Source organism: Psittacula echo, assembly GCF_963264785.1.
Source record: "Psittacula echo genome assembly, chromosome: 15".
NCBI classification, from domain to species: Eukaryota; Metazoa; Chordata; class Aves; order Psittaciformes; family Psittacidae; genus Psittacula; species Psittacula echo.
The window spans coordinates 3,056,054-3,080,959 of record NC_137751.1 but is presented as its reverse complement, the minus strand read 5'-3'; the positions used below and the strand labels follow the sequence as shown (position 1 = coordinate 3,080,959).

The window sequence follows — 24,906 nt, the reverse complement described above, 5'->3', positions numbered from 1 at the left end:
CTTCCAGCACCAGGTTGGAATAAGCACTTTTTTGGTGCGCAGTGATTTATTGTGCTAAGAACTGAGGCATTATTCATAATTATGCAGTTTATGAGAGGATCCCTGGCAGTTTCCTCCCCTGGTAGCCTGTGGGAGCTGGCTTAATATTTAAATAAGGGCCCTGGGGACAGGACACGCCTGCTTTCAGCGTGGGGCTCAGTGCGGTTGCAGGCTCAGCCTTATTGAACCAGTGTCTAATTACCTCCATCCAGCACCGCTGCTCCCTTATCAGCCGGCTGTGGGGCAAGGCCAGCGTTTAAAATGACATGGATTGTTAGAGAGCATCAAACTTTTTAATACAGTTAATGATCCTCGGCTATAAATAGTCTGCTCCCCTTGGCTGCAGTAAGGCTTTGGTGCCGTGCCTCAGAGCTGCAAGGCTTTGCTTGGCTTGTTGGGGTTTCTTTTTTCCCTCTGTATATACTGTAGGTCTTGCTGGATTGGGAAGTGAGGGTCTGCAGAGCAGGAATTTGCCCAAGATCATGTAAGGGGTTGGTGGATGAACAAGGTGGGGAACCTTGGCAACCTTGGCAACCTGTGTATGCTGTGCCCCGAAGTTTCCTTGCTATCTGTCAGGTTGAAATAGGTTCATAGAGGAGAGTTTGGAAGCAGAGCTCGCTGAGCTCGGTGCCTGTACTGCTGAGGCAGCAGCTTCTCAGCTGCAGCCCAGGAGCTGGAGTCAGTGAGGACCTGGTCCTTGTCCTGCTCCGACCCTGAATCCTTGAGCAGGTGTCCATCTGCAGAGGGGAATTGTCTGTGTGAAACCTGCCCGGTGTGTTTCTGTGCGCTCGAGCTGCATCGTGAGGAGTTCCTGTGCTCTGTGAGCACTCACACATCCCTGGGGATTGCTTTACCCTTTACAGAATGGGATCTGAACCAGCAGAGAGACCCGAGAGCAGCACTTAAAACCTCCGAGTGCTGCGAACACTCTGAGCCGGGTGCTGGGAGCAGTGTGGGACTCGGGCAGGGTGTCAGGCTGAGCTGTTGTGGTGGGTTCCTGCTCCTCAGCCCTCGTTGAATCTCCCAGTGAAACAGCAGCAAGGGGAAAGCCCTCCAACCCTGACCCCACTCCTTGCCTTCCAACAGCAGCAATGAGATGGCTGCATCACCCAGAAGTTGCAGCAAGATTCTGCCCCAGCTTTGTTCTCAGGTGCCTGCAGGCACAGTAGGAAAAGGTCACTGCATAAACACCATTCTCCAAAGGCAATTCCTTTGTCTGTTCTGAAAGCCAGGAAGCAAAGGGGATTCTAATCTGAACTGCTCTGCAGTGACAGCACCAGGAGTGCCTCCCTGCGCCTTCCTGGTTTCAGGCACATCCTAGGCCAAAAGCCATCCTGTGCTGGAGAAGCACACTCGATCTGTGGGGTTTTGGCTTATCTTTTGAGGTCCCTTCCAACCCTGGGGATTCTGTGATTCTGTGCCATGTGTTTGCTCCTGCTGCGGGTGAGGATGGAATCTGGTGGGCTGGGACGAGCACGGGTGGGAGAGATACTGGAGGTGTGGGCTGGCAGCACTGGAGGGAACGCTCTGGTGGGTGTCATTAGTTCACCTTTCCCTCTGCCTGCAACTGCTGGTGGTGGCACTTCTGTGTTTAAGCGTAAAGGTTTGAGCGTTGTCCCTGATGGTTTGAGCAAAGGTTGGGGAAATCCATAAACCAATGTCACCAGGAATGCAGGGAGAAGAAAGCTTTTAATAAAGGCCTGCTGCTGGGCGGATGCACCTGGGAACCGGGCTGGGATGAAGTCGGATGGGAGGGAGGCTGCTGGAGAAGGTCACCTCTGAAGGTGGCGGATGAAAAGCAGCATGGGCCGTGCTTCTGGGGGAGCACTGGCAGGAACCCATCAGTCCACAGGTGTTTGCTTGGCCTGTCTGTGGTGTGCAATTCCCTGCATCCCGGGGCTCGGCTGAGCATCAGCTTGAGGAAGGTGCTTGTGCTTGGATCAGGGCAGGGAGTGATGGAGGGGAGCAAACTGGAAGGGAACCATCCGCATCTGGCGTAACTGCCCTGAGCAGGCTGTCAGGGAGGCTGGAAGGTGACATTAAGGCACTTGGGGATGACCAAACCATGGTCATTGGATGTCCAGTGCTCAGCAAAGTGCCTCTCTTTTGCCTCATTTATCCATGCATGGTCTCGAACAGCAGCTGCAGAGGCAGGAGAGCATCTTCTGCATCTGAGGAACAGTAGAAAGCTGATTGAAGTTATTGACATGATTATTAGCAAAAGGCTCTGGATTTTGTGCCTGCAACATGCCTGCCTGAGCCTTGTTTTCCTTTCCCATTACCAGCAGATGTGTTTTATAGAGCTGTTGGCCTCTGTGTGGTCCCTATTAAAAGTTTCCTTTCCCAGGGTGATTCTGCGCTTTTGTCGCATCTGGTTCTTGAGCACTTTGTACTATCAAACAGCAAAACTGCTTTTATTGATGCAGCAAAGAACATCGGGATTTTCCCTACAGTGCTCCCAAAATACACTCTTGGCATATGTTTTTTATGCCTGGCTTCCAACAGTAGAAAAAAACCAATGAGAATATGTGAGGTTCAATGGGAGATGGGCAATATCAACATCGGATAGCAGCAAAAGCATTGCATCCACAGTTCTGGTGAGCGTAAAGCCTCCTACAGTGTCCTGCCTCTGGTTAGGGCAGCCTGAGAGTGGTTGCGGGTGCAAGGGGCGGAAGATGCTTCTGCAAGTATCCTTTGGTTTGTGATATCCTTAGAAACAAGCAAACCCCTCAAAACATGAGGGCAGAGTTGTGTTTAGGGTGCACTGACCTGGCAGAAGGGCGCATTTCCAGCCTCAGGGAACATAAAGGGGTTGAATTCAGTCAGTGCCTGTGCTCTGTCATATTGTTATTTATCAGTTCTTTTGGAGGGTCTTATTATGTGGCCTTTGTTTTCCTTCAGATGCAAGGTGCTTGTTACAACCCTTTACTCGCCTGCCTTCCACTTCTAAACTGCCTTTCCGCAGCAGGTTGCATGTGGCGTAGTGGGAAAGAAAAAAGTCTGTGTACAGTGATTGAAGATTTCTCCTTTATATAGCACCTTTGTAAAAAAAGAGTGTAGTGCCATTGAAATCAAAGCCCCGCTCTCCGGGATAAAGGGCCCTGCAAATTGACCACAGGGTCTTTCAGAGCAGGCCGTCTCCTTTTGATACAGACATTGCCAGGGGAAAAGAAAAGGGGAAAATAAGGTTGTGGTGCCCATTCCATCGTGTTTACGTGCGGCTGGGCTCTCGACAGGCTGTCACCCCCCAGGGGTGGGGGAATGGAACGTCACTCGGTGCTCCCGCTGCCAGCCAGGGAGGAAAACCATAGGAAAACCAAGTCCCTGTCCCCTAGAGCTACAGCCGCTTCTCTGGTTGTCAAGGGAAAGCTGACGTGGATTTCTACATGGTGTTGCTGTAATGAATGAGGGCTTTTCCCCCATATACCAGCTCTAAATTTATATGTAAGGAAGTTATTATCTTAATGTAATTCATCATGTGATGCTAAACCTGAGCCGGTCCACTCTGGTAAGCGTTCATGTGCTGAAGGAATTGATGTTACCTCTCTCTGCCAGTGGTCTTGAACAAGAGCACACTTGGAGCTTATACTAAAAAGGGCATTTCCCCCATCTCCCCTATTTCCTCTCATCAGAGCTTCCCTGGGCACATCACACATGGGTATTTGAGCATGTTTGAGGCTGTATCATGCACCCCTCGGTCAGACTGGGCTTGCTGACCTCCCCTCAGTGGTGGGAGCTGGCTTCCAGGAATAGCTCAGCAAATACTTTGCTCTTTACATGTGTATCCAGAGGAACAAATGGTGCGTGTATTGAAAGCATCTGTCATGGCCAGACTCTCTCCCTCACAGTAGTATGTGCTGTTTGCTTAGGCAAATGCTGATACGGTGCATGAGCAGCAGGGATGGAGTCCTGGCCAAGGATATTAATAGTGTCCAAGAATGCTGTGTGCTGCCTGAAGCTATAGCCTGGAGGGGTCATACTGCACAGCTCAAAGGTATTATTGTAACCTGAGGCTAAACTTCTCATTTTTGCTGGTATTTCCCTTGACCCTTGTCAGCATTTATTTCAATTCCTTTTTCTGTTGTTTGGTGCCTAATTCTGTATTCCTTTGCATTGATATATGTCAAGTCAGCAGAGCCCATGCTCTCCTTCCCAGCCAGGACTTGCAGTGCTTTGGGATGCAGCCCAGGGTGGGCAGAGCCCCCATGCAGAGTGCAGACCTGTCAGGAAACACATGGCTGAGTATTGTAATTGGCTTTTTCATGCAGCAGCGTTGGACCTGGCAATGAGCTGCAAATACAGCAGGTAACCCACAGCTGTGACAATTGGATTAATGAAGGATGGGGACAGTTTGTGGGTCCCTCCATGGAGGTGCAGCCTGTAGAAACGAGTCCTTGTGTGCTCCTTAAGTGATCTTTGCATTGATTCAGGCACCAAGCTGGTAGGGGCTGTGGTGATGGGGCTGTACCAGTCTCACACTGGCTCTCCTGTCCCCTCCCAGTGCAGGAGGTGCTGATCTACTTGAAGATGTTGGGACCTTTGAAAGGTCCCTTGCAACCCAAACTATTCTATGAGTCTCGGGTGGGATGTTCCCATTGGAGCACAGCCCTGGCTGGGTGCTCTGCCTGTGGATTGCAGCCAGCAGCACCCCTGCAGCCTGCTTTTGGAGCAAGCCCAAGGTAAAGCATGGCCTTGCACCTCCCCACTTGTCTGAGCTGATGCTTGTGCGTTAATGAGAGGACAGACACCTGCATGTTCGCAGTGAAGTGCCCTTCGCTTTGCATTCCATCCTCTGCAGTTGCAGAGGGAGGGCTGGCAGTGTGATGTGTTGGGGGAGGCACAGTGGGTCTGTCCCCCAGCCCCGAGCTGTCACAGCGCCAATGCAGTATCCAGGTAGCAGGAGTCACCTTGAGCGCAGCCCCGCAGCCACTGACACATCTCCCCCTGCCAAGTGCGCTCTGTCGCCAGCGTCGTGTCTCTGGGGGTGCCGCTGGCAGCTGCGGGGCTCTCCGGTGGTGGAGATGAGGGTTCGGAGGCAGGAGCAAGGAGAAGGATCTGGGTTGGGTGGATTGGAAGGGGAGTGGTGGCAGGTTTGGGCTCGTGCCTTCACCGCGGAGCTGCCTCGCGCCTCCCCTCCGCTGGCTGAAATCAGAGCACAAATCCCTGTCCTTGCACATCCCGGTTTCTGGCTGAGGGGCTGGTCAGCTCCGAGGACATGGGAACCGAGCAGGGGCTGCCGGGCTCGGCAGTGCTGGCTCACCATGGTGGTGGTGAACCCATCACCAAACCCAGGCTATATCCGCACCAAGGGCACTGATTTACCGGTGCCTCTGGTGGCACATTGTCTGGTGAAAGAGCTTGAAACTGGACCAAGACACAAATGGGCCTTGATGGGGCCAAGCTGGAGGTCTGTGGGATGGGTAAGAGGTGCAAAGCCCTTTGCAAGGTCAAGCATGCAGCACTGTGGATGCTCTGCTTTACTCTCCTTTCACCACGAGCAGAGCTACTGCTGTGCTGAGGTAGAAACCATCCCCTTCCTCGTGCTGTTATCAGCCTCTGTGTTTGCTGTATTTGTGCATCCTCAGGATGCAAAGGCACTTCACAGTTTTACACTTTACTTTTACAAAGTTGATGAATCCTAAAAGCTCCTGCTCCCGGGTCTGTCAGTGAGGTTTTGGGAGGCAGGGAGCTCTTCTGGGCTCTGTCACAGGAGAAACTCCTCTGGGGAAGCATACGTCCAATTTTTAATAATCCATTTCTATAATTGAAAGATTTCACATTTCTTTTGTAAGAGCAAACGTCTGCTTAAACATGGAGACAAATACAGCCAATAATATGTACTTGAAATTTAATGCAAGCTAATTCAGTTTGGCACAGTCCCAGATACGCTGATTAAATGGCCTGTGAAGTGCTACAATATCTTGATAATGTACATTCTACATTTGATTATATCATCAATTATGGGGCACCTCATAAAGTCTGGAATTAGGGAAAAAGCTGGGAGCAGATTGTGCCGGTGCAGAGTGGGGTTTGGGGCAGCCTTGAACAAACTTCTGCAAGGGAAGGTGTCTGGGTATCTTCAAAGGACCAGCCTTTAGTAAACCAGGCGCAGCAGAGCATCCCTGTTCAGCGAGTGACTTGGTCTAAAGTGAAATGAAGTGCCTACAGCTCCTGCTGGCCTTGCTAAATCTCACAGGGATGTGTGGCCACCATGGAGAGGTGACTGTGAAGCAGATGCACAGCACAGTTGGTGTGTGAGTCTCATCCCTGACTCCTTTTCCTGGAGTTTCTCCTGGTTTCTGGAGCACAGAAGGGATGGATGTGGGCTCCTCCTGGGTGCCTGTTGCATGGTCAGGGTGAAGAGGAAATAGGGTGCAAGAAATGTCTTCCCCCATCACTCCCTTGATTTTTCTTGGCACATTTACTGTTTTCTATCAAGAGGTGACCTTGCACCATGTTTTGAAACAGTTTATGGCAGTGATTCCATGGTGGGTTTAGAAGGGAAGTCCCACTCCTTGGCCAGAGTCAGAGTTCACCTCTGTGAACTGGGGTTTTCCTGCAGCCATCAGTGGTAGCAACCTCAAAGCAAGAGCAGAGCCACCGTTCACCAGCACTTCCTTGCTTGGGGGAACCCAAGTGTCCATCCCTAGTTGGAAAGCACATCGCAGCCAGCTCCTCCATCATCTGTCACTGGTGATGCTTGGCATGGTGGGGAGCCCCGAGCTGTCACCCCATCTGAGCCACACACCCAGGAGCATCCATGACCATTTGGCAAGCGTTTCTCATCCCTTTCCAGGGCAGTTAGTGTTTCTGGGTGACTGGCTACAGCAGGTTAGGGGGGATTCGGCCTGGGTTTTATGGCCCTCCCATAAGGGAGGGTTGATGGGAAACAAATGCGTTATGGCCCCAGACAAGCTGTTGCTACATTTTTTGTTTCGTTTTAAAGCAGCACTATCAACCAGTTGGAATATAGGCCTGGAGTATCGCAGGGAGTAATCTAATTAGTATGAAGTCAATTCACTAGTTCCTTTTGTATCTCGTGATTAAATAAGTGGGAAAATGGCTTGAAAATTAGGTGCTAGAACAACCCAATTACATTTCTGTAGCTTTTTGTATTCAATTTCATAAACAATTTTGCTCTTCGCTGGTTAATCAGTGAATGCCTTTTTCCAGTTTGAAAAGCACTTTTGAAATTATAATGCAATTAAATTGTGTGTGGATGTTCTGGCATAGCGAGTGTGAAAGCTGGGGGCCTGGCAGCAGGCCACGGTGTACCTTGACAGTAATGAGTTCCTGAGCTGGCAGCTTGCTGGTGTCGCTCATAATATTGTCCATGCTGGGTTACTGTAAAATGCAGGCGCCTCGACTCCCTTCCAGCCAGGATCTGGGTATCGGATCCTCTCCCTCCCTGTGCACTGGGACAAGTCCTTGTTGGATCCATCACCACTGCGGGTGCAGAGACCAGACCCTACGATGTGCTTTGTGCTTGGGGAGCAGGTCGGGATGCATGTCATGGGCAGTGAGGATGGAGAGGATTATTTTCCTGGGGGACATAACTGGGACAAGTAGGAAAACATCTCAGCGTCTTGTCCTTCTCAAAGTCAGCACAGATTTGCCCTTGGCCTCCTTACCTAGTAGCTCTTGGCTTGGGGAAGCTGTGCATCCAGTCAGTGTCCTCTCACTGAGCACGTTCTCCCCAAGTGAGCTTGTCCTATGGGCTCTGAAGCTGCTGTTTCTCTTATCATTCGCAAAATCCATAAGCACTGAGGTGTTGTTTAAGCTCTTCACAGCCAAAATGCCAGTGGTCCATGCAGTATGTGAATCACGGTGCCACATGGCATCTCATCAGATGCCAGCTGCAAGCCACTTGCAAGGGCCGCCTCTTTAAGGCCATCAGACTGTGAAGACCACTGCCTGCCATAGGTTTCTGCTGTGCTGTGGCCTGTCTCCATGGGCCTTTTAAGGTCAGAGTGTTTCAAAGCATGGTTTTTATTCTTGTGGGGTATTTGTCTTGTGTTCAGCCTGCTCAGGGCGAGCAGGAGCTAAATTCAGCCTCTTAGGGGAGGCAGCTGAGTGTGATCACTGCCTCCTGTGATTTACAGCCGAGCACCTCATGGGAAAGGTAGGAAGCTGGGTTAAAAGAAAAAGAAATAATGTTAGAAATAATGACTTGCTTGGCAGGCTTTAACAAGTTCAGTAATGGCATTAGGTGCCCTTGGCTCAAGATAGTAACCTCCTCTTAAATGATCATTACCTGGCTAATAAAGACCTCAGAGCAGGTCATTACAGCTTAATTTAGACATAGCATCCTGTTTGGTTTGCGCAGCATTGCCATCTTTCAAGTTGTGGAATCTATTGCCTGAATGCCGTGCTCGGGATTGGGATTTACTCAGGTTTTTCCTCTCCCAGCAGCTTCATGAGGAACTGATGCTCAGTCTTGAGCTTAGCAGCTTGTGGGGATGGGGATGGATGTGCATGGGTAGGGGAGAGAATGAGGGGCTTTTCCAGCTTGCCTTCAGCTCTATCTTCATGAGCGTTGGTTCAAGGCAGGGCAGGAAGAAGTGATGGGAATGGATGATGCTGTTTGGGAAAGCTCTCAAAACGTGTTTAATGTCATGTCTTTAAAATCAAAGGGGTTTAAATGAAGGCTGTAGGGCTTTGCTCTGTTGAAACACATTGTTTCCCTTGGGAAGAGGAGCTGGTTTCAGAGATGGGTGATGGCAGCCAGGTAGGAAGGTGTGCAGGAGCAGGGGTGCAGCCTCGTACCCCCTGTGCATCCACCTCTGCTTGCTCACGATGAGCCATCACACTTCCCTACCCCCATTAGCAGCAAGTCCCGAACACCGGTAATTACAATAACCAACCCCCCTGTTATTAATACTTCGCAGCCATCTCTTTGATAAGCCCATCTTCCCAGCCAATTTCCTATTTCCACTGAAAGCGAAGCCCCTTCCCTCCCAGTTTTGTAACTCTGTTGTTACAATGAAGAAAAGGAAATGGAAAAAAGGATGGTCCCCACCAACCAAACCGTAACCCCCGGCTCGGTGCTGCACCACCTTTGTCAGCTCCGCGTAGAATTATGCATCATGAATAAAAACTGCTGTCAACATGCATTGGTTTGAAAACATCAGAGCATATGGTATGTGATTATCTGTATTGTCAAATGCAATAAAGTGAATTTGGATATAATAAAAAATGTAATATTTTAGAGATTTAGTAATAAACTGTGGAAGAATTGACAGGCAGAGAGGGTTTGATGCCTGTAGGCAAGCAGATGAAGATGGCAGGACGTTGTGCTTGGTGGGCAGCAGCTACTGCAGCTGCATGAGGAGCTGGGTTAGCTGGCACCCAGGGCACGATGGCCTCCATCCCTGCCATCACCCTTCACGCTGCTGCTCCTCTTGTCCTTGTCCTCTCCAGGCTGGCAGGGGCAGAGACTCAACACCACCACCACTGGCTCCCGTGGCCAAGTCTGCACCCTTTGGCTGCAGGAGAGGTGGTGAGTGGTGTCCGAGTGGTGATGAGTTTCCTGGGCTTGCCCCATGGCACAGTGAGGGGCTGCAGGGTGCTCATTCTGGGGACAGAAATCAGTGTTCAGGTTGGTCACTGGCTCTGTGTGCTGTGGGTCTCGCTGGTGGATGGTTGGAAATGTTCATTTGGAGCATGAGGTTCCCATTGTGGTTGTGGATGGATTCATTGCATTTTGCAAGCGTTTGGGGCTCTGTTCTTTGATAGCAAAAATTAATCTGTTCGATGAGGCCACACTTCTCCCACCCAGCTCTCCCATTGCTTTCAGACTCATTAGAGCTGGGAAGTTCATACCTAACCTGAACAGAGCAGTGAGAAGCTGTGAGGAGCAGGAGTGAGTGGTCCCAAATGCGAGTTAAATACAGCCAAAAAAGCAAACGCTGCCCAAGACAGCTTTTCCTTCAGTCTCTCACATTTCAGCTGGTGCCTTACTTCTCGAGCTGCTGACCAGAATGTGCCCATTGAGAAATGATCTCTCCAACGGAGAGAAGTTGAGTCAGGAACAGACTTTGGGGCCTCCTGTGAGAAAATTCAGCTGCAGAAAGTGCAGACGCAGGAGTATCACACGTACGTGCAATTTGTCTTAGGTCACCGCTAATGCTTCTAAATGATCTGTGAATTCATTAATGGTTTCTGTTAATTAACAATATGATAAAACTGGCATTTAGTGAGTTGCCGTGTAGTGTGCGCTTCAGTCATTATGTACTCAGCGCTTTGGTTTGATTTCAGGACGTTAATAGGAGCGTGTTTTAATGAAGATTTGTTGTTATGAAGAATTCATTACGAAAAGTTCAGGTACCACTTCTGGGAGTGACTGCAGGGACTTTGGCCGGAACCAGCATCCTAGCGCCTGCAAGGGAGGCAAATGTGCCCTCCAGCCTGGAAATCTATGGCCAAAATGGGTTGTTTGAGAGGGACAAGTCCCTTTTCCATTCCTGCATCCTCCCATCCAGGGAAATCATTCCCAAAAGGCAACTAGGGTGGATTTTTGCCTGTTCATCGGGGCAGGCTGCTCTGTGGCGCAGCGCCTGCTCATCCTAAGGTGCCTTTTTGTTTTCCTGAGCGATGCTCCCATTGCAAATGTCACGCAGTCGTGGGAGGATGGAGCAAGGACCCTGAGCCTTGCAGCTTTCCGGAACAAAAGCGAAGGAGAGTCTTGCTGGTGCCCTTTATCCAGCTGCGCGGCTGACCTCAGCCCTTGGCTCTCCTGCCGCGCTGGTATTGAAGCGCTCGCACCTTGCGTGGAGGGTTTGATCCAAGGCACTCATCTGCTGATTTAATTCTGAGACTCCACTCTCATGCCATGGAGTATTTATTGACGCTTTAAATACCTGCCCGTGGCTGCCGGCAGAACCTGACTTGTTTTCCATACCCGACCCAAGATGTGCTTAAACACCAAGTGGATGTGGGGGCTGATGAGCAGCATTCACAGCAGCGCTGCCAGAGCACACTTTACAGTTACATAAGGGTGATACTTTCTATCCTAGACCATAGGTGTTAACCTTCTCTTTCCTCTTCCATCTCCTGGTGCATCCCTCTCCCTGTCTGGTGGGCTGAGTTCTTGTTCTCCATGGAGCAGGAATGGTAGAAACCTCTCCTTAGAGGAAGTGTGCCTCAGACTAAGTCTGTGTTTTGTGAATCTGGAGAGAGTTACTTAATTGGAAACTGAATCCTCTCCTTTGGTGTGTTTGCAGCACAGGAAATTGGAATAACAGGAAATAAGGAGTTGACAGGTTTTGTCGTGGATTTTGAGCTTTGGTGAGCTGAGTTGCAGTACAAGATGAAAACTTAAAGGAAGGGACTAGAAAGTGGGGGGAAGAAATGTGGGACCTGGAGCACAGGGAAGATTTAAGTGACTTCTCCAAAGACACATTTTAAGAAGGCAGCAAAGTCAGGGCTGAGTTTTCACATCCTGTTCTGATGCTAACAACCAAATGGCTTTTCCCAGAGGCAGGAGTACACCCACAGGTCCCCGTTCCCAGGCTCTCAGGGTAATGACTTGAATTACCTTTGCAGACAGCAAGGGGCTAGAAACATCCCTGGTTCACTGTCTGAGCAATTAAGATGTCCCAGCCCCTCATTCTGTTTGTCGGTGAAGAGGAGACTCGGTGGCAGTGATTACAGGGCTTGGTTTCCTCTGTTCCCATGCAGGTTTATCATCATCGTCATTACTATTTCTATGAGGCGGTTTGGCAGTCTGGGGTGCCTGGCACTAAGTAACTTTTTCCCCTCTGATTACAAGGGATGTGTGAATAAAGGAGGATGGTATCGATTCACACCAATCTATGCATCGACTGTGTGGGAGCCACTTGCAATTCCCAACAGCACCAGAAAGCTTTGCAACAGGGAGAAATATGACCAGGCAAGTTGAGAAAATAAATTAAACTAGTGTCAACGTTCCTTGTTTCTTCCCTCATTATTAATGGATGGAACGGGGCTCGTTTATCAAGGAGAGGAAAAATTAATTGACACGGGCTCTAATGCCATTATGCCTGGCTTGTCTGGTCACATTGCTTTAGTTTGAATTTTTCTTTACCTTTTGAAAGGCATTTTATTACAGTTTACAGGACCAGCTGCCAAAACCATTGCTATAAATAAGAAGCAGGTGCATAAATAATGCCACAGCAGGACTGGACCTTTCTCTGTTGCAAAGCTTAAGAAACTTAAATGTGGGGAGAAGAGAGGAGGTGTGAAACAAACACAAATGAGCAGGTCAGGTGCTAGACTGAACACAAAAGGGGAATGGAGCCTGAACTGATGTTTCCTCATTACAAGGCTGCATGCTGCAATGGGTGTCAAAGTAGATATTCCTATCTTCATCATGGAGTATAGTGATAGGACAAGAGGAAATGGGTTCAAACTTAAACAGAGAGATTTAGGTTAGATATAAGGAAGAGATTCTTTCCTTAGTGAGGGTGCTGAGGCGCTGGCACAGGGTGCCCAGAGAAGCTGTGGCTGCCCCATCCCTGGCAGTGTTCAAGGCCAGGTTGGACACAGGGGCTTGGAGCAAGCTGCTCCAGTGGAAGGTGTCCCTGCCCACGGCAGCGGTTGGAGCTGGGTGAGCTTTAAGGTCCCTTCCAACCCAGACTGTGTTGTGATTCTATGATTCTCTCTGTTGGCACAGTCACTTGTCAGGCAGTGCCAGGGGCCAGTGGGACCACAGGGACCCAGGGCCAGGCTCCACAATGGAACTGTGCTGGCTGGTTGGGAGTCTGGAGCAGGGCAGTGCTGCTGGAGCGTGTTCCATGTATAAGAGGAGGCTGATCCCGCATTAACAAGAGCAGCAGCAGGCGACTGGGGGGTTATTCTTGCCTAGCAGCAGGAGTGAGATTTAAGCAGAGCCTGCATCACTTACTGGTACGATGTGGACTATGTAAATCTCTTCCTTTCTCCTCTCCGTGCTCTTGTCTCCTGCCCTTGGTCTTTGGGATTATTGTGCAGGCACAAAAGAGCCCTGGTGATTACTTACTTCCCAGAACTCTTTAAGGAGCTCTCTGGTGCTTTGGTGTGCTATAAATGCAGTAAGAGGCAGCCCCAGCTGCACAGACCCTGCCGGGTCACCAGACAATACAGACTCAGCCTGGGTGAAGAGGAGCACTGCAGATGAGACAAAGCGACTCTCTCCACATCATCGGGTGACCCCAGGACAGCCTGAGAGCTGAATCAAGACTCCTCCAGCTCTTGTCCCAGCGCCTTCCCCCACCAGAGCATCTCTTCTGGTGAAGAGCCTCTGCTCAGAGCAGCAGTGCCTGCAGCAGGCAGTGGTGTACGTGCCTCTAATGACAGTGGGTTTGGCTCAGGGGTCCCGGTTTGCTCATCAGAGCCCATCAGTGGCTCACCCCAGCATTAACCTGGGTTTAACCTTTCCGGTGCAGGATGCAATCACCTTGTTTTCCTTGTTTTAATGCCATCACAGGCTTGAAAGAGCGAGACCTTTAACCTGGTAAGCTGCTTTCGTGCGATTCTCCTGATGAGTGTCGTCCTCTGTGTGTGCAGACGCAGCTGCAATATATAACACTGAGCACACAGCTAAACCTCGGGCTGTGGAAAAGTTGCTGCCAGCAAGCAAGAGAAAGCAGACATATTTCATCGCAATGGTGTCGTCATCTCGGCTGTATTTTACTGAGGTTGACTTAAAAGCTCTCAAGTGATGACAAAGGTGTGAAATATAGTTGGTTCGAGTGTGAAAAAACCCAAAATGCAGAACACAGGAGCACTGACATTTGGTATCTCCAGCATGGTTCTTAATATTATTTATGGCTTCTACCCAATGTTTTTAACATCATTTTAATCTTTTGATGGTTTCAGTCGTTTTCTCTGAACAATTTCTCTTCTTTCTGGAATACCATGGCAGAAAGTGCTGCAGCTGAGCTCTGCTTCACTGCCCAGAGCCATCCACCCAGTGCTGTTCAGCTTTCTTGGCTGAACAAAGCTCTGGATCAAAGGGGCTTCTTGATATAACCAAGGTGGGTCAGAGGATGTCCCCAGCACCGTCGGATGTCAAGTATCTGGGTTGTGTCTCTAGGCTCATTGTAGACGTTTTCTGGGGAACTCAGGGTGGTTTGGATGCTTGGGACTGTCTTGCCTTGTGCTAAGAAATAACCAGATTTTCCTTCCCCTGTGAATAATGCTGTTTCCTAGTCACTGTTGATAAAGCCCTGTTCTGCAGGCGTCCAGCCCAAAAGGGACCTGGTCTGCGGGGTACCAAGGACCTTCAGCTTTGGGTACTTCAACTGAAGGCAGCTGCATCCTCTGGTAACTGACCCCCAGGTATTTCAGGTTCTCGTTAGCAGATGAGTGAGTAAAAGAAGTCCACCTGAAGCAGTGGACTCCTGTTCATTGTGTGTTGCTGGGAGCAGGAGCAGTTCCACAGCTGGACCAGGCTGGAGCAGACCTGGGATGCTGGAATCCTCTCACCAAAACCTGCTGCCATGGGAGGCAACGAGGTTGGACTGGATGGGGACAGCAGAAGTGCCCAGGTAGAGCAAACCCTCTCCCTTTGGAGATCGTCCCATCCAGGCTCAGGATGATCCTCATACGTTGTCTGAGTGCCTGGCAGTGCTCATTAACCACCAGATGAATAGGGTGAAATGACTCTGTTTTCTGAGCCGATGCTAAAGGAAGGGTTTTAAACTGAAGGTCACAAATGCAGGTCTCAGCTTCCTTCAGTGATCAGGTTTGGCTTGAAGCCTCTCGTTTGGGGGGCATCCGTTTGCCTCTTACTTTATTTTTTCCCTCTTCTTTGTCTTTTCTTCTACAGAAAAGATTATTCAAATGAATATTCAGTTTTATTCATTTGAATAAAAACCCCAACCGTTTGACTCTGTTAAATGCTTATCTCTTAAATAGAGCTTGTTAGCTTCCAATAATAGCTTCATTCAGAAGGATGCGGTATAATTTCATTTTTAAATGGGTGCTCCTTGACAACCGGAATCCTATTTCTGTCACCATTTTAAAGAGCTGCCTTTGTTTTGTGTTAATCTTTTTCATACACTTTCCCAGAACCATTTTTTTTGTTGACTCTTAGTACCTCTCAGCAGAAATAATTGTCTGTGCAGTCCAGGCAGGTTTCTGAGAGTTTGGGTAATTTAAATCGAGCATGTATTCATTATGCCAACTAATAAGGCATGCGTGCAGTAATTGTGTATGTGTGTGTGTGTGCGCAATTATTACAAGTCAAGTATTACACCTATTGCAGTCTGAGTCAAAAAGCGACCCATTGCCCATCACTTTCATGTAGTTTTTCAGTCTGGGGCATATGATCTCTTGGGGACTGTTCATTGAAGGAGTAGTGGCATCTCTTGAATAGCATCCGATGGATTTTAGAAGCCTGGATGTGTGTAGATTAAAATCCTCTGGTTGCTTCCCAATCGGTTAAGATCTTGGTAATAGTAAAGGTAAAGTACCCTTAGCCTTTGGCTATGGATGGAGTACCGCGTGTGCTGCTGGAAGGAATAAAAGATGGAGTTGGATTTCCTTACAGACCCCATCCCATGTTTTTCCTTGCCAAGCCAGCTAGACTGGCCTATGTGGAAGTGTCATTGATTTTCTAACGACCTGCAAATGAGTGTTGACACCTAGGGGTTGTTATTTGATTCTTGTGATGAAATCTGTAATGCAGAAAGCTGGGTGGGTATCCAGTGTAATCAGACAAGTAATTCCTTGATAAACCTGTGTTTAAGCCATATGGAGTGGGATGAGAATGGGAAACTTCTTTCGTGAGTCCAAATGTGTAATGACTGCAGTGGGCTTTCTGGCGGTGGTAGGCATATTAAGGCTAATCTCCTCTAAATTCCCTCTCCCCTCCATCCTGGCACTGAGACCTGCCTAAAGTTGAAAGAGAAACCCCTCCACTGCAGAAGTTGCTAATGAGCTGCTAATGATGAAGATGTTGCTGGTGCTCGAACAAGTAATGACTCGTAGCCCTGGACCGGTCCCATAGCTGGTCCCTGGTGAGGTGCCGGTCCCAGCTCCAGCGCCGTGCGCTCCGAGATTCCTGGGATGCCGTGCGCAGGCAGTAAACCACAAACATTCTAGTTTAACTATGGGTCTGTTTCAGGTAGGTTTAAATGGAGTAATTCAGAAGGCAAATGAAGGACTGGGGTTAAGTAAAATACTTCAAGCTGCTACATGCTTTAAGTGCAAAGGAAAAGAGCATTCTGAGCGCTGGGCTTGAGCCTGATGTGCTGCCGGATGATGTGCTATGCTGTGGAGGAGCTCTAGAAACCATTTCTGGTGGGTTTTCCCCCAGTAAGAGGGTCTAAAGAGGGATGGGAGCATTCCCCATCGCTACACGTACTGTGCCTTCCCAAACAACGTGTCTGGGAGCTGTTCACACCTCACCTTGAAATGTACTTCACAGCTTCCAATATTGTAGCCTGCAGAATACATCTTGTACCTGTAGGTTGCTAAAAAAAACAACCCTTCTAGCTTAATATTTCTACTGTGCCCCACTGCAGCAAATTATGCTTAGAATGATGAAGTACTGCTTTGGGACCCTGGCACAGAAAGTACGTGTTGCTGGGCACAGACTTGGAGCACTGGGTCTGCTGGGGGGAGCAGGCTGCTGGTGCTAATCACAGATGGGAATTGTCCATAGCCAAGTGGACTGGAGATGAGAGCTCAGTGCTGTGTTCCCAAACAGCCAGGGAACTGGGATGAGCAGCGGATGGATGGACATGCAGATACGAGGCAGCAAAGACAAACTGCTCTAATGCTGTGCATGGCTGAGCGGAGGGGTTCTCACAGTGCAGAGCTATCTATGGAGTACATGGACAATAACACTTGGGAGCATTGGGTTCCTACCCCTTTCCCAGGGGTAAGGGGTGCTGGTGGAGATGCCCCAGCTCTGCTCCTTTGGCTGGGAGCCTGGGGTGAGGAAGACATCACGTGCTGTTCCACCAGAGTTGGAAGCAGTGTTGGAATCTCCACCATGGGAGTTTCCAGTGCAGTCTGGAGGATGAAGTTCATCTTGTTGTCGCATCCGTAAGATTTCATTAGCTCCATTGGTGTCAGTGTTGACTCACACATCAAGCCTTTGCCAGAAATGTAGCACATTGGCTTGGTTTTTGTTTGTGAGCTTGGTTGTTATTTTCTGCTCAGGAACATGACAGTAGAGCTGTGGTGGGCTGCCAGATTTCTTTCATGTGGCCCCAGCAGAGCAAATCCCATGTACAGCTACAGGCAGGCAGCAGGCATCAAACGGCCCTAAACCAGCCCAAATCCAGGGCTGCTTTGAAGCAGCGGCAGAGAAGAGAGGAATTATTAGATCAGAGGCCTTCAACGTAATGGTTTCTTGGAGGCCTCAGGATGTCCTGATGAGGTATTAGAGGAAGTAATTCAGGAAGAAAGGGACAAATAACCACCTCCGGAGCGCACTGCCCCGCGGGGCCGGCTGCATCCGTGCGGATGGAGCTGCTGTGGCTGCGCTGCTGGCCCCAGCACACAGCAGTGGGGACCTTTGGTGTCCCATCAATGGAAGCAGAAAATGCTGCTCCATGTGTGGGGAAGCATTGGGGTGGGATTTTCCTTGCCCCTAAATGAGGAATCATCTCCTGTCTTCCCGTATTTTTATTTCTTTGGGTCTCTTAATGAGTCGGCTCTAATGGAGAGGTCCTGTGGAATTAAACAAGAGATAAAATCAATATGGTTCCATAGAAATATAATTGGGTTTTGTCGAGATTGCTCTTAAAAACCTATAAGGTGTGAAAAAAAAATACGACCTTATTGTAGTTTCTGAGCCATCATGTAACTGGGGTGTAACTATCCATTAAATTCTGCAGGATGGATCAAAAAATCCATAAGGAGATTTTAGTTCTCCATTAAATCCTATGGAAGAGCTGGAACAGAACCATATTCATTTTCCTAGAGACAATGCTTCTTCCCTCCATTAGTCTGTAGCAAGTTCAGCAGCAGCTCCATGGACAGGAGGTGTATTTATATATCCATATTTTTAGGAAAGCTTTCCCAAGTCTCTGAGTGATGCTTCACTGAGATGAAATTGGACTTAACTCATGGTTTTCTTTCCCCCTCCCCTTTTTCTTTCTTTACTAAACAGGATTTGGCTTCGTAACTTTTGAAAATGAAGACGTGGTGGAAAAAGTCTGTGAAATTCATTTCCACGAAATCAATAATAAAATGGTAAGTTGGGGTTGTCCTGCAGTGCCCATTGTCACAGACACGCGCCATGCCGGGTGGTGGCCCTTTGGGACAGCCTCCTCCATAAGGTTCACTGGGTGTCGGCACACTGCACTTGGTGCTGCTGCTGGACCATATCCCCTGGGAAGTCACGGCTTTGTCATCAAACCACAATCAGTTTCCAGGCTCAGGCCATGAGGGAAGTTTCTCCTAAGTGACAGTCAGGTCCCAGGTTGCGGGTTGCCCTGTCAGTAAAGCCACTGCGCCAGATGAAGAAGGGCGTTTGTGTTTCAATTGATGCAGTAACTTTGATATTTTCAGCTAAAATATTCTTTTTCCCTTTGTCAAAACATCCTCTGCTTCTCAAATGTGTATTCAGATATGCATTGTATATTGGTCTGATATGTGTTCACAGACTTTAAATTCAATAATAGAGCTTTTAGTGTGGATAAGATCAAAGCAATCTCCTTGGCATATGCTGGAGGCCTGATCCAATATTTGACTTGCTAATTTTTCCCAGGGCACTGAAATAATATTCCTCATATTGTTCCTCTCTGCAGTATGCATCAGAAATAAGAGGAAGGGTCCCCTTGGCAAGCTGAGAGGTGGGATGGCAGGGCAGGGCTGGGGCAGTTCCCCTGGCCCTGCAGGAAGCCTCTGGCTCCATCTCAGATGGGTGCCACAGGCTTTACCTCTGCCCTGTCCAAGCATCTCGCTGCTTCCCTGCCTGCCACCAGCGATACCTCGCCTGAGACACGTGTGGGTTGTGGAGGAGGCTCATTTCCCTATATAGAGTTACTAAATGCTGATTAATCTGCCTTAAAATAAACCACAAAGAACAAACCCCAGCCACCCCCACAACATCCAGCCGACAGACCCAGCAACAGAGTATTAACACCCCGAATGTAAATGTAGGTAAGATTGTCACTTGGGAGGGAAGAGCTGCGGTGCTGCACTCCAGGATACTCCTACTGCTTCATCACGGGTGGGTGCGTGTCACGTCACACTCTGTGGGTTTAGTTACTTCACACAACAAGGCTCAGCCTTCCCCTGGTACAAATCAGTGCTCCCCAGTATTGTCCTGCTGAGGAGCTGGATGGAGGATTCTGGTGTATCCCAGCAAAACCAGTGCCAGCAGCGAGGCAGGTCCCGTTGTTTGATGCTTCATAGCAGGATCTGCACTCGTGCATGGTAACACTCGTGTTGGCACAGCCCCATTAGGGGAGGAGTGGTGGGAGGGTTTCTTCCCAGCTGAAAGGCTCCCCAGGAAGGTGACAGCAGTGCAGGGAATGTGGAGGATGCGACAGGGCAAAAGCAGTCGAGGAACATCACAAAGAGGCAAAGAAACAGCGTGGGCTGGTGGTGTTTTGTTGTTGTGGGTCATTAAAATGTGCCTGCTTGGTGCACGATCCAGGTGCCAGGAGGCTTTGAGAGTTCTCCTCTTGTCACTTCTTCTACAGCGCTAATTTTAAAGCAGCCCACGAGGGAGGAGATGAGACATGATCCTGTCTTGGGACTGACTCATCGTCTTGCTGATGTGTCTGCAGATGAATTACCAAACCCATGCAGGGCCAGGAGAGCTTGTGCAGGCGCGTGTGACCGGGAGCTGGTACAGATGGCCAGAGGTGACACATACCTGGCTGGGGGTCAGGGATAGGCACTGCTGGACCTTCCACAGCGCCCTTGGAGCCTGACCACCCTGGCTCCATTTTTAATATGTCCTCCTCTAACACTGAGCTGCGATGGGGATGGGTTCCAGCTCGAGGTGATGAGGTCTGCTCAGTAAGCTGGGGCAGGGATGCCCCATCCTCATCCCTGGGCTGCTCAGATGGAGCATCTACAGCTCCATGGGCATCTGTTTGCCTGGAGTTCGCTCCTCCTCATCTCCTGGATGCTGTCGTTTCCCAAAACATGGGGGCAGGCAAAGAGTACTGGGGCTGCTGTTGTTCAGGAGCCTATTTCTAGCCTCCTGTCTCCCTGGCAGGCTATTTTTAGCATTCTGCTTCTGTTGCCATCTGTAAAGCTTAGAATGTCAAATGTAATATTAACCGAGCGGTGTGAAAGTGAAAAGAAAATGCCAGCGAGTTATTTAATAAATGAAACTTGGAATTTACGTGGGAGGCCAAAGATGCTCTCCAAACATTGCAGGGAGGGGGAACAAATAGAACTCAACCAAGCTATCCCCTGAATATAGTTGCTTTGATGTGAGGAGACTGCTTTGCAAAGAGAAACCTGGTTTTCTAAGGGCAGCTGGAAAAGAAACGGGATGGAGTAATTTGTTTGCCTTCAGATCCCACTGTAATGGAGTGGTTCACATCATGGGTATAGTGGGATAAGTGCTGGTGAGCAGTGTGGTGAGCCTGGGCACTTGCGTGGAAGTTGGGATTTAGAGTCAAGACTCTGGAGCAGCTGACTAAGGTGTTAGGCTGGTTTAAACGAGGTTTGGATGCTGCACAGCACCTGTGGCTGTTTCTCGCTCTCATGGTGGGTTTTGTGGGGCTTTTTGGTGTGGGTTTTATTAATGGATCAGGGCTCTCCAGGCTTCTCCCTGGACTGGAAGCCTTCACTGTGTGCTGATGCTGTAGGCGTATGTATCACACACCATGTGCCTTTGAGTTTTCATCCACATACGTTGTAGTGTAAGGCACCTCCATCCCTGCAACCAGCTTGTAGAGCTGGAGCCTGGCACATGGCAGGGTGTTGTGTGAAGAGGCTGATGGTCACAGTGGTGGGTTCTTTGTACAGGGCTCATTGCAGCGAGGGTGACAGGACCCGGTGCTGGGCAGGCAGGTACCCAAGGTGCCGCTGACATCTGTGGTGCTAGGGAGAGGCTGGAGGTGCTTTGGAAACCCATCAGTCAGCTGAAGGACACTGCAGACCTCTTGCAGGTTGGATGCATTCCTATAGCGTTGTCTTCAGTGTGCTTTAAATGGCACCACTCCTGAGCTGTAGAGTGATGCCGTCCTTGCCAGGTTCTCCAAGGGTGGCTGGGTCCTTCAGGACAAGGAGGAGCTGGGTGCTTTGGGGACACACTGAACTGATGAACCACAAGAAGCTCTTGCAGGCTCTGCTCACCCATAGCTGCTCTTAACAGTCTGAGGACGTGACGTCCCATTGTCCCTACCCCACCTTTGGCGATGATCTAATGCACGTGTTTAAATACGCTTCTAACCTTTCTTCTGTTTCTGGTGTAGCCCTGCCTTTGCAGCAGGACTACCTGAATACTGATTTCTCTGTTAGAGGAGGGATAGTTTGGGCTGGCCGCAGCAGGAGTGACATGGTGTCCCCAAGGTAATCGAATCTCAGCTAACCGTGAATCGCACGTTGCTGGCAAGACAAAGTTGCCTTGTCTTTGGGTGGTAAAATGGGGGTTTTGTGCATTGTGAATACGTGAGCATTCTGCTTTCCTCAAAATAGCCCAGGTTTCCTTGGAAAGCTTTAGCCATGGGGGTTTGAGACATCCTGGTGCTGAGAGCTGACAGCCTGTTTTGTTGCGCTGGGTATAAGAGGCTTTTCACTCCCCATCTCAGCCGTCCTTGGTTCTAGTGGCTTTGACTGCTCGGCTTCACCCAAGAGTACCCCAGTGTAACGTTCATTCTCCAAAGTAGACTAAACAAAAATAGTGAATTTGAGTTTCCCTGCCTTATTTTATTTTCTTAGCCTTAGAGTTAAAACTTTCTTTGTTGGGCTGCTCAAGCGAGGCACATCCCTCGTGCAGGGGAGCTGGGAAACCTGGAGAGTATTAAGATGTACAGAAATGCTGAACTGGAAGTTTGTGCAAGATCCAGATTTATGTACTGAGAGCCCACGTCGGGCAGGCTCTTGGGGGTGATTCTGTACAGAGCTGAGCATGGACTCGTAAATCCAGGTACGTTCCCTCTTGGAGAAGCCCTGTTGCACATCCCGGCACACGTGTGATGTCCCTGCTGCCTCCAGGGTTTTACCCTCCTGGCTGTGTGATGGTTATGGGCATCTCCATCCCATGCCCCAGGAAGGAGAGGGATGGCTTCTTGCAGAAAAGCAGCTTGGCCCCTATTTTTCCACTTTTCCTGCCTCTGTTGGTGTAGAGGCACCATCCAAACCCACCACATTGCCCACTAACGTGGGGCTGCACCTCCTGTTGCTGCTTTTCCCCTGTTTGCCCATGGAATGGTACTTGAGCAGCTTCTGAAGAGCACCCCAAAGCCTGACGTTGCTGAATGGGGAATGTAAAAATCTACCCAAGATGTGCTGCCGTGGATGGGGTCATGCAGCCCCTTCCCAAGGGATGGCACTGGGGGACAGGGCTTCTGGTCCCCTATCTTGCATTTCATCCCTCTCAGGAGGGAAGAGTCTCTGCTGGATAACAGGGAATATTTTTGCCCTCGATACGGGGTAAATGTGTTTACAGAGGCTTAGGAATCATTTTTCTTTCCTACTGGTGACTTTTCCTCCCCCTTTAAATCCCAGGTAAAACTCCTTTGCAGCTCACTGCCATTCCCTTTATATCCTGTGTGCTGTGAAAATCATCCATCACGCTGGTCCTTCAGAGAGCAGTGGTAGGCTGGTCCGTGGCTGCAGAAGCTAATTGCTGGGTTATTGTTTCTAACGGTGCTAATCCAAACTTCATTTTGCTGTTAATTGTCAGTCGAGCCAGGCTGGATTGTCTTTGTCATCCCGGCTGTCTGCAGCACGAGGTGTAACCAGTGCTGCTGCGGCGCTGCGGGTGATGGCCAGCCCAGAAAGATGCAGTTGTGAAATGAAATGACACACTTGTGGTGCTGGAGAAATTAGATGGGCTACTCCTGTGAAATGACCCCCGGATCCTGAATAAGTGAAGGACAGTTTGAGACAGTGTTGTGTTGGTGAGAGGAGGCTGGTGCTGGTGCTCAGCGTTTGAGCTTGTGTGTCCTGGAGCTTTCGGGGTGGTTGATGGAGAGGGCTGTGGGGCTTCTGGGGGAGGCACACAGCCCGATTAGGCTGAGACTCAACCATTGAGGCTCAGGCTTAAGGCTCCCTGGGAAGCTCTGAAGGCTTCATCCCTATAGGACAGTGATGGAGCTGGGTGCTGGGCACACATATCCCGTACTGTCCTTGCTCTGACAGCAGCACCTCCACGAGCATCATTGCATGGAAGTTTTCTTTCCTTTCTTTTCTCTTTTGTCTTAATATTAGGGCTCAGGAACCATGTGAGGCACCTTGGGGATCTCCATTGCACACTCGATAGTGATAGGCTGAGAAAGTTGGGGCTGTTCAGCCTGGAGAAGAGAAGGCTGCATGGAGACCTCATAGCAGCCTTCCAGTATCTGAAGGGGGCTACAAGGATGCTGGAGATGGACTCTTTATCAGGGACTGTAGTGACAGGACAAGGGGTAACGGGTTCAAACTTAAACAGGGGAAGTTTAGATTGGATATAAGGAAGAAATTCTTTACTGAGAGGGTGGTGAGGCACTGGGATGGGTTGCCCAGGGAGGTTGTGAATGCTCCATCCTTGGCGGTGTTCAAGGCCGGGTTGGATGAGGCCTTGGGTGCCATGGTTTAGTGTGGGGTGTTCCTGCCCATGACAGGGAGTTGGAACTAGATGATCTTAAAGTCCTTTCCAACCCAAACTATTCTATGATTCTATCTGCATTGCCATGTGTCTGCAGGAATCTGTATGTGTGTGTGTGTGTGTGTGTGTGCAGGGGATGGGGTGATGTGCAGGTTGATGGCCCTGCCAGGAGGATGCGCTGGTCCTCACCCCAGCCCTTGCTGGGGTATTTCTCTCCCAGAGGTCTTGCTACCCCAACAGCACTGAAGAGGAGGCAGAGGAAACCCTTGTCCCCCTCTGCTCTTATCCCGCTGCCTTCTGCAAGGATCCAAATGCTTCTTGGCAGAGAAATAGCAAAAGAGGAGCTCCAGAAGAATTTTGCTTCAAACTTCACTGGGTTGGGGCCGTTTGTGTGCAAGAAGAGTGTGTTTTGACAGCATTGGCAGTGTCTGAGCATTGTAGCTTCAGGAAGTGTTGCAAGCAAGTGAAGTAAATACGGTCTGTGGAGATCTGCAGCGGGAAGGGAGGAGTAGGTGGTTTTGTTTAAAATCCTCCCATTACAGGCAGTTAACCTTTATGTTACCTAAATGAAAATTGTATAAACCTGGAATTTCCACTGATCAGGTTGCCTAGGAACAGGCGGTTGGTTTTCATAAGACAATGAACACACAGTCACTGATCGGGCTATTAGGCACCTATTATCCTGCATCCCGGCTTTGTCTGGGGTGGTTGCCTGCTTGTGCGAGTGATGGAGGTGATACAGGAGGCACAGAGAGCAGCCCCATTCCCAAGCCCTTGCCTGCAAGCTGATGGTGATCCCACTCTGCTCCCACTCTGGCCAGGCAAGGGATGGGGGGTACCTAAATGTGCAAAGAGGGTTCAAGAACTGATTGAAAAGCAAAGTTAGAGGCATAAGGCTCCGACCTCTCCATTCAGGCTAAGACCCTTAACCTCAGAGCAGCAATTCTCATTGTGCCAACCATACAGATGGGGCAGGCAGCGGCTTGGAGATTCCCTGCATCCTGTGCAGGGATGCACTGTGTGTCTGCACATTTTCCTGTTGCTCAGAGCAAGGTGTAGAGCCATAGAAATGGGTTGGGATAACTGGTTAGTTCCAGAGCAGCTTGCTGGCACAGAGACAGTCTGCTTGACGGGGCAACTTGGTGGTGCTGGAGCTGGAAAACAAGGGAAAG

General features: G+C 49.6%; 1 protein-coding gene across 4 annotated transcripts in view; it reads left to right on the top strand.

Moving 5' to 3' along the window:
* The window catches only part of MSI2 (musashi RNA binding protein 2), a gene marked incomplete at its 5' end in the record, with an annotated part of 213,435 nt that overhangs the window by 145,737 nt on the left and 42,792 nt on the right, over positions 1-24,906 (top strand). For all 4 annotated transcript variants that reach the window (XM_080629938.1, XM_080629939.1, XM_080629937.1 and 1 more), the window contains one exon: positions 18,125-18,207. In XM_080629938.1, the coding sequence (XP_080486064.1) occupies positions 18,125-18,207 (83 nt within the window). The remainder of the gene's footprint in view (positions 1-18,124; positions 18,208-24,906) is intronic.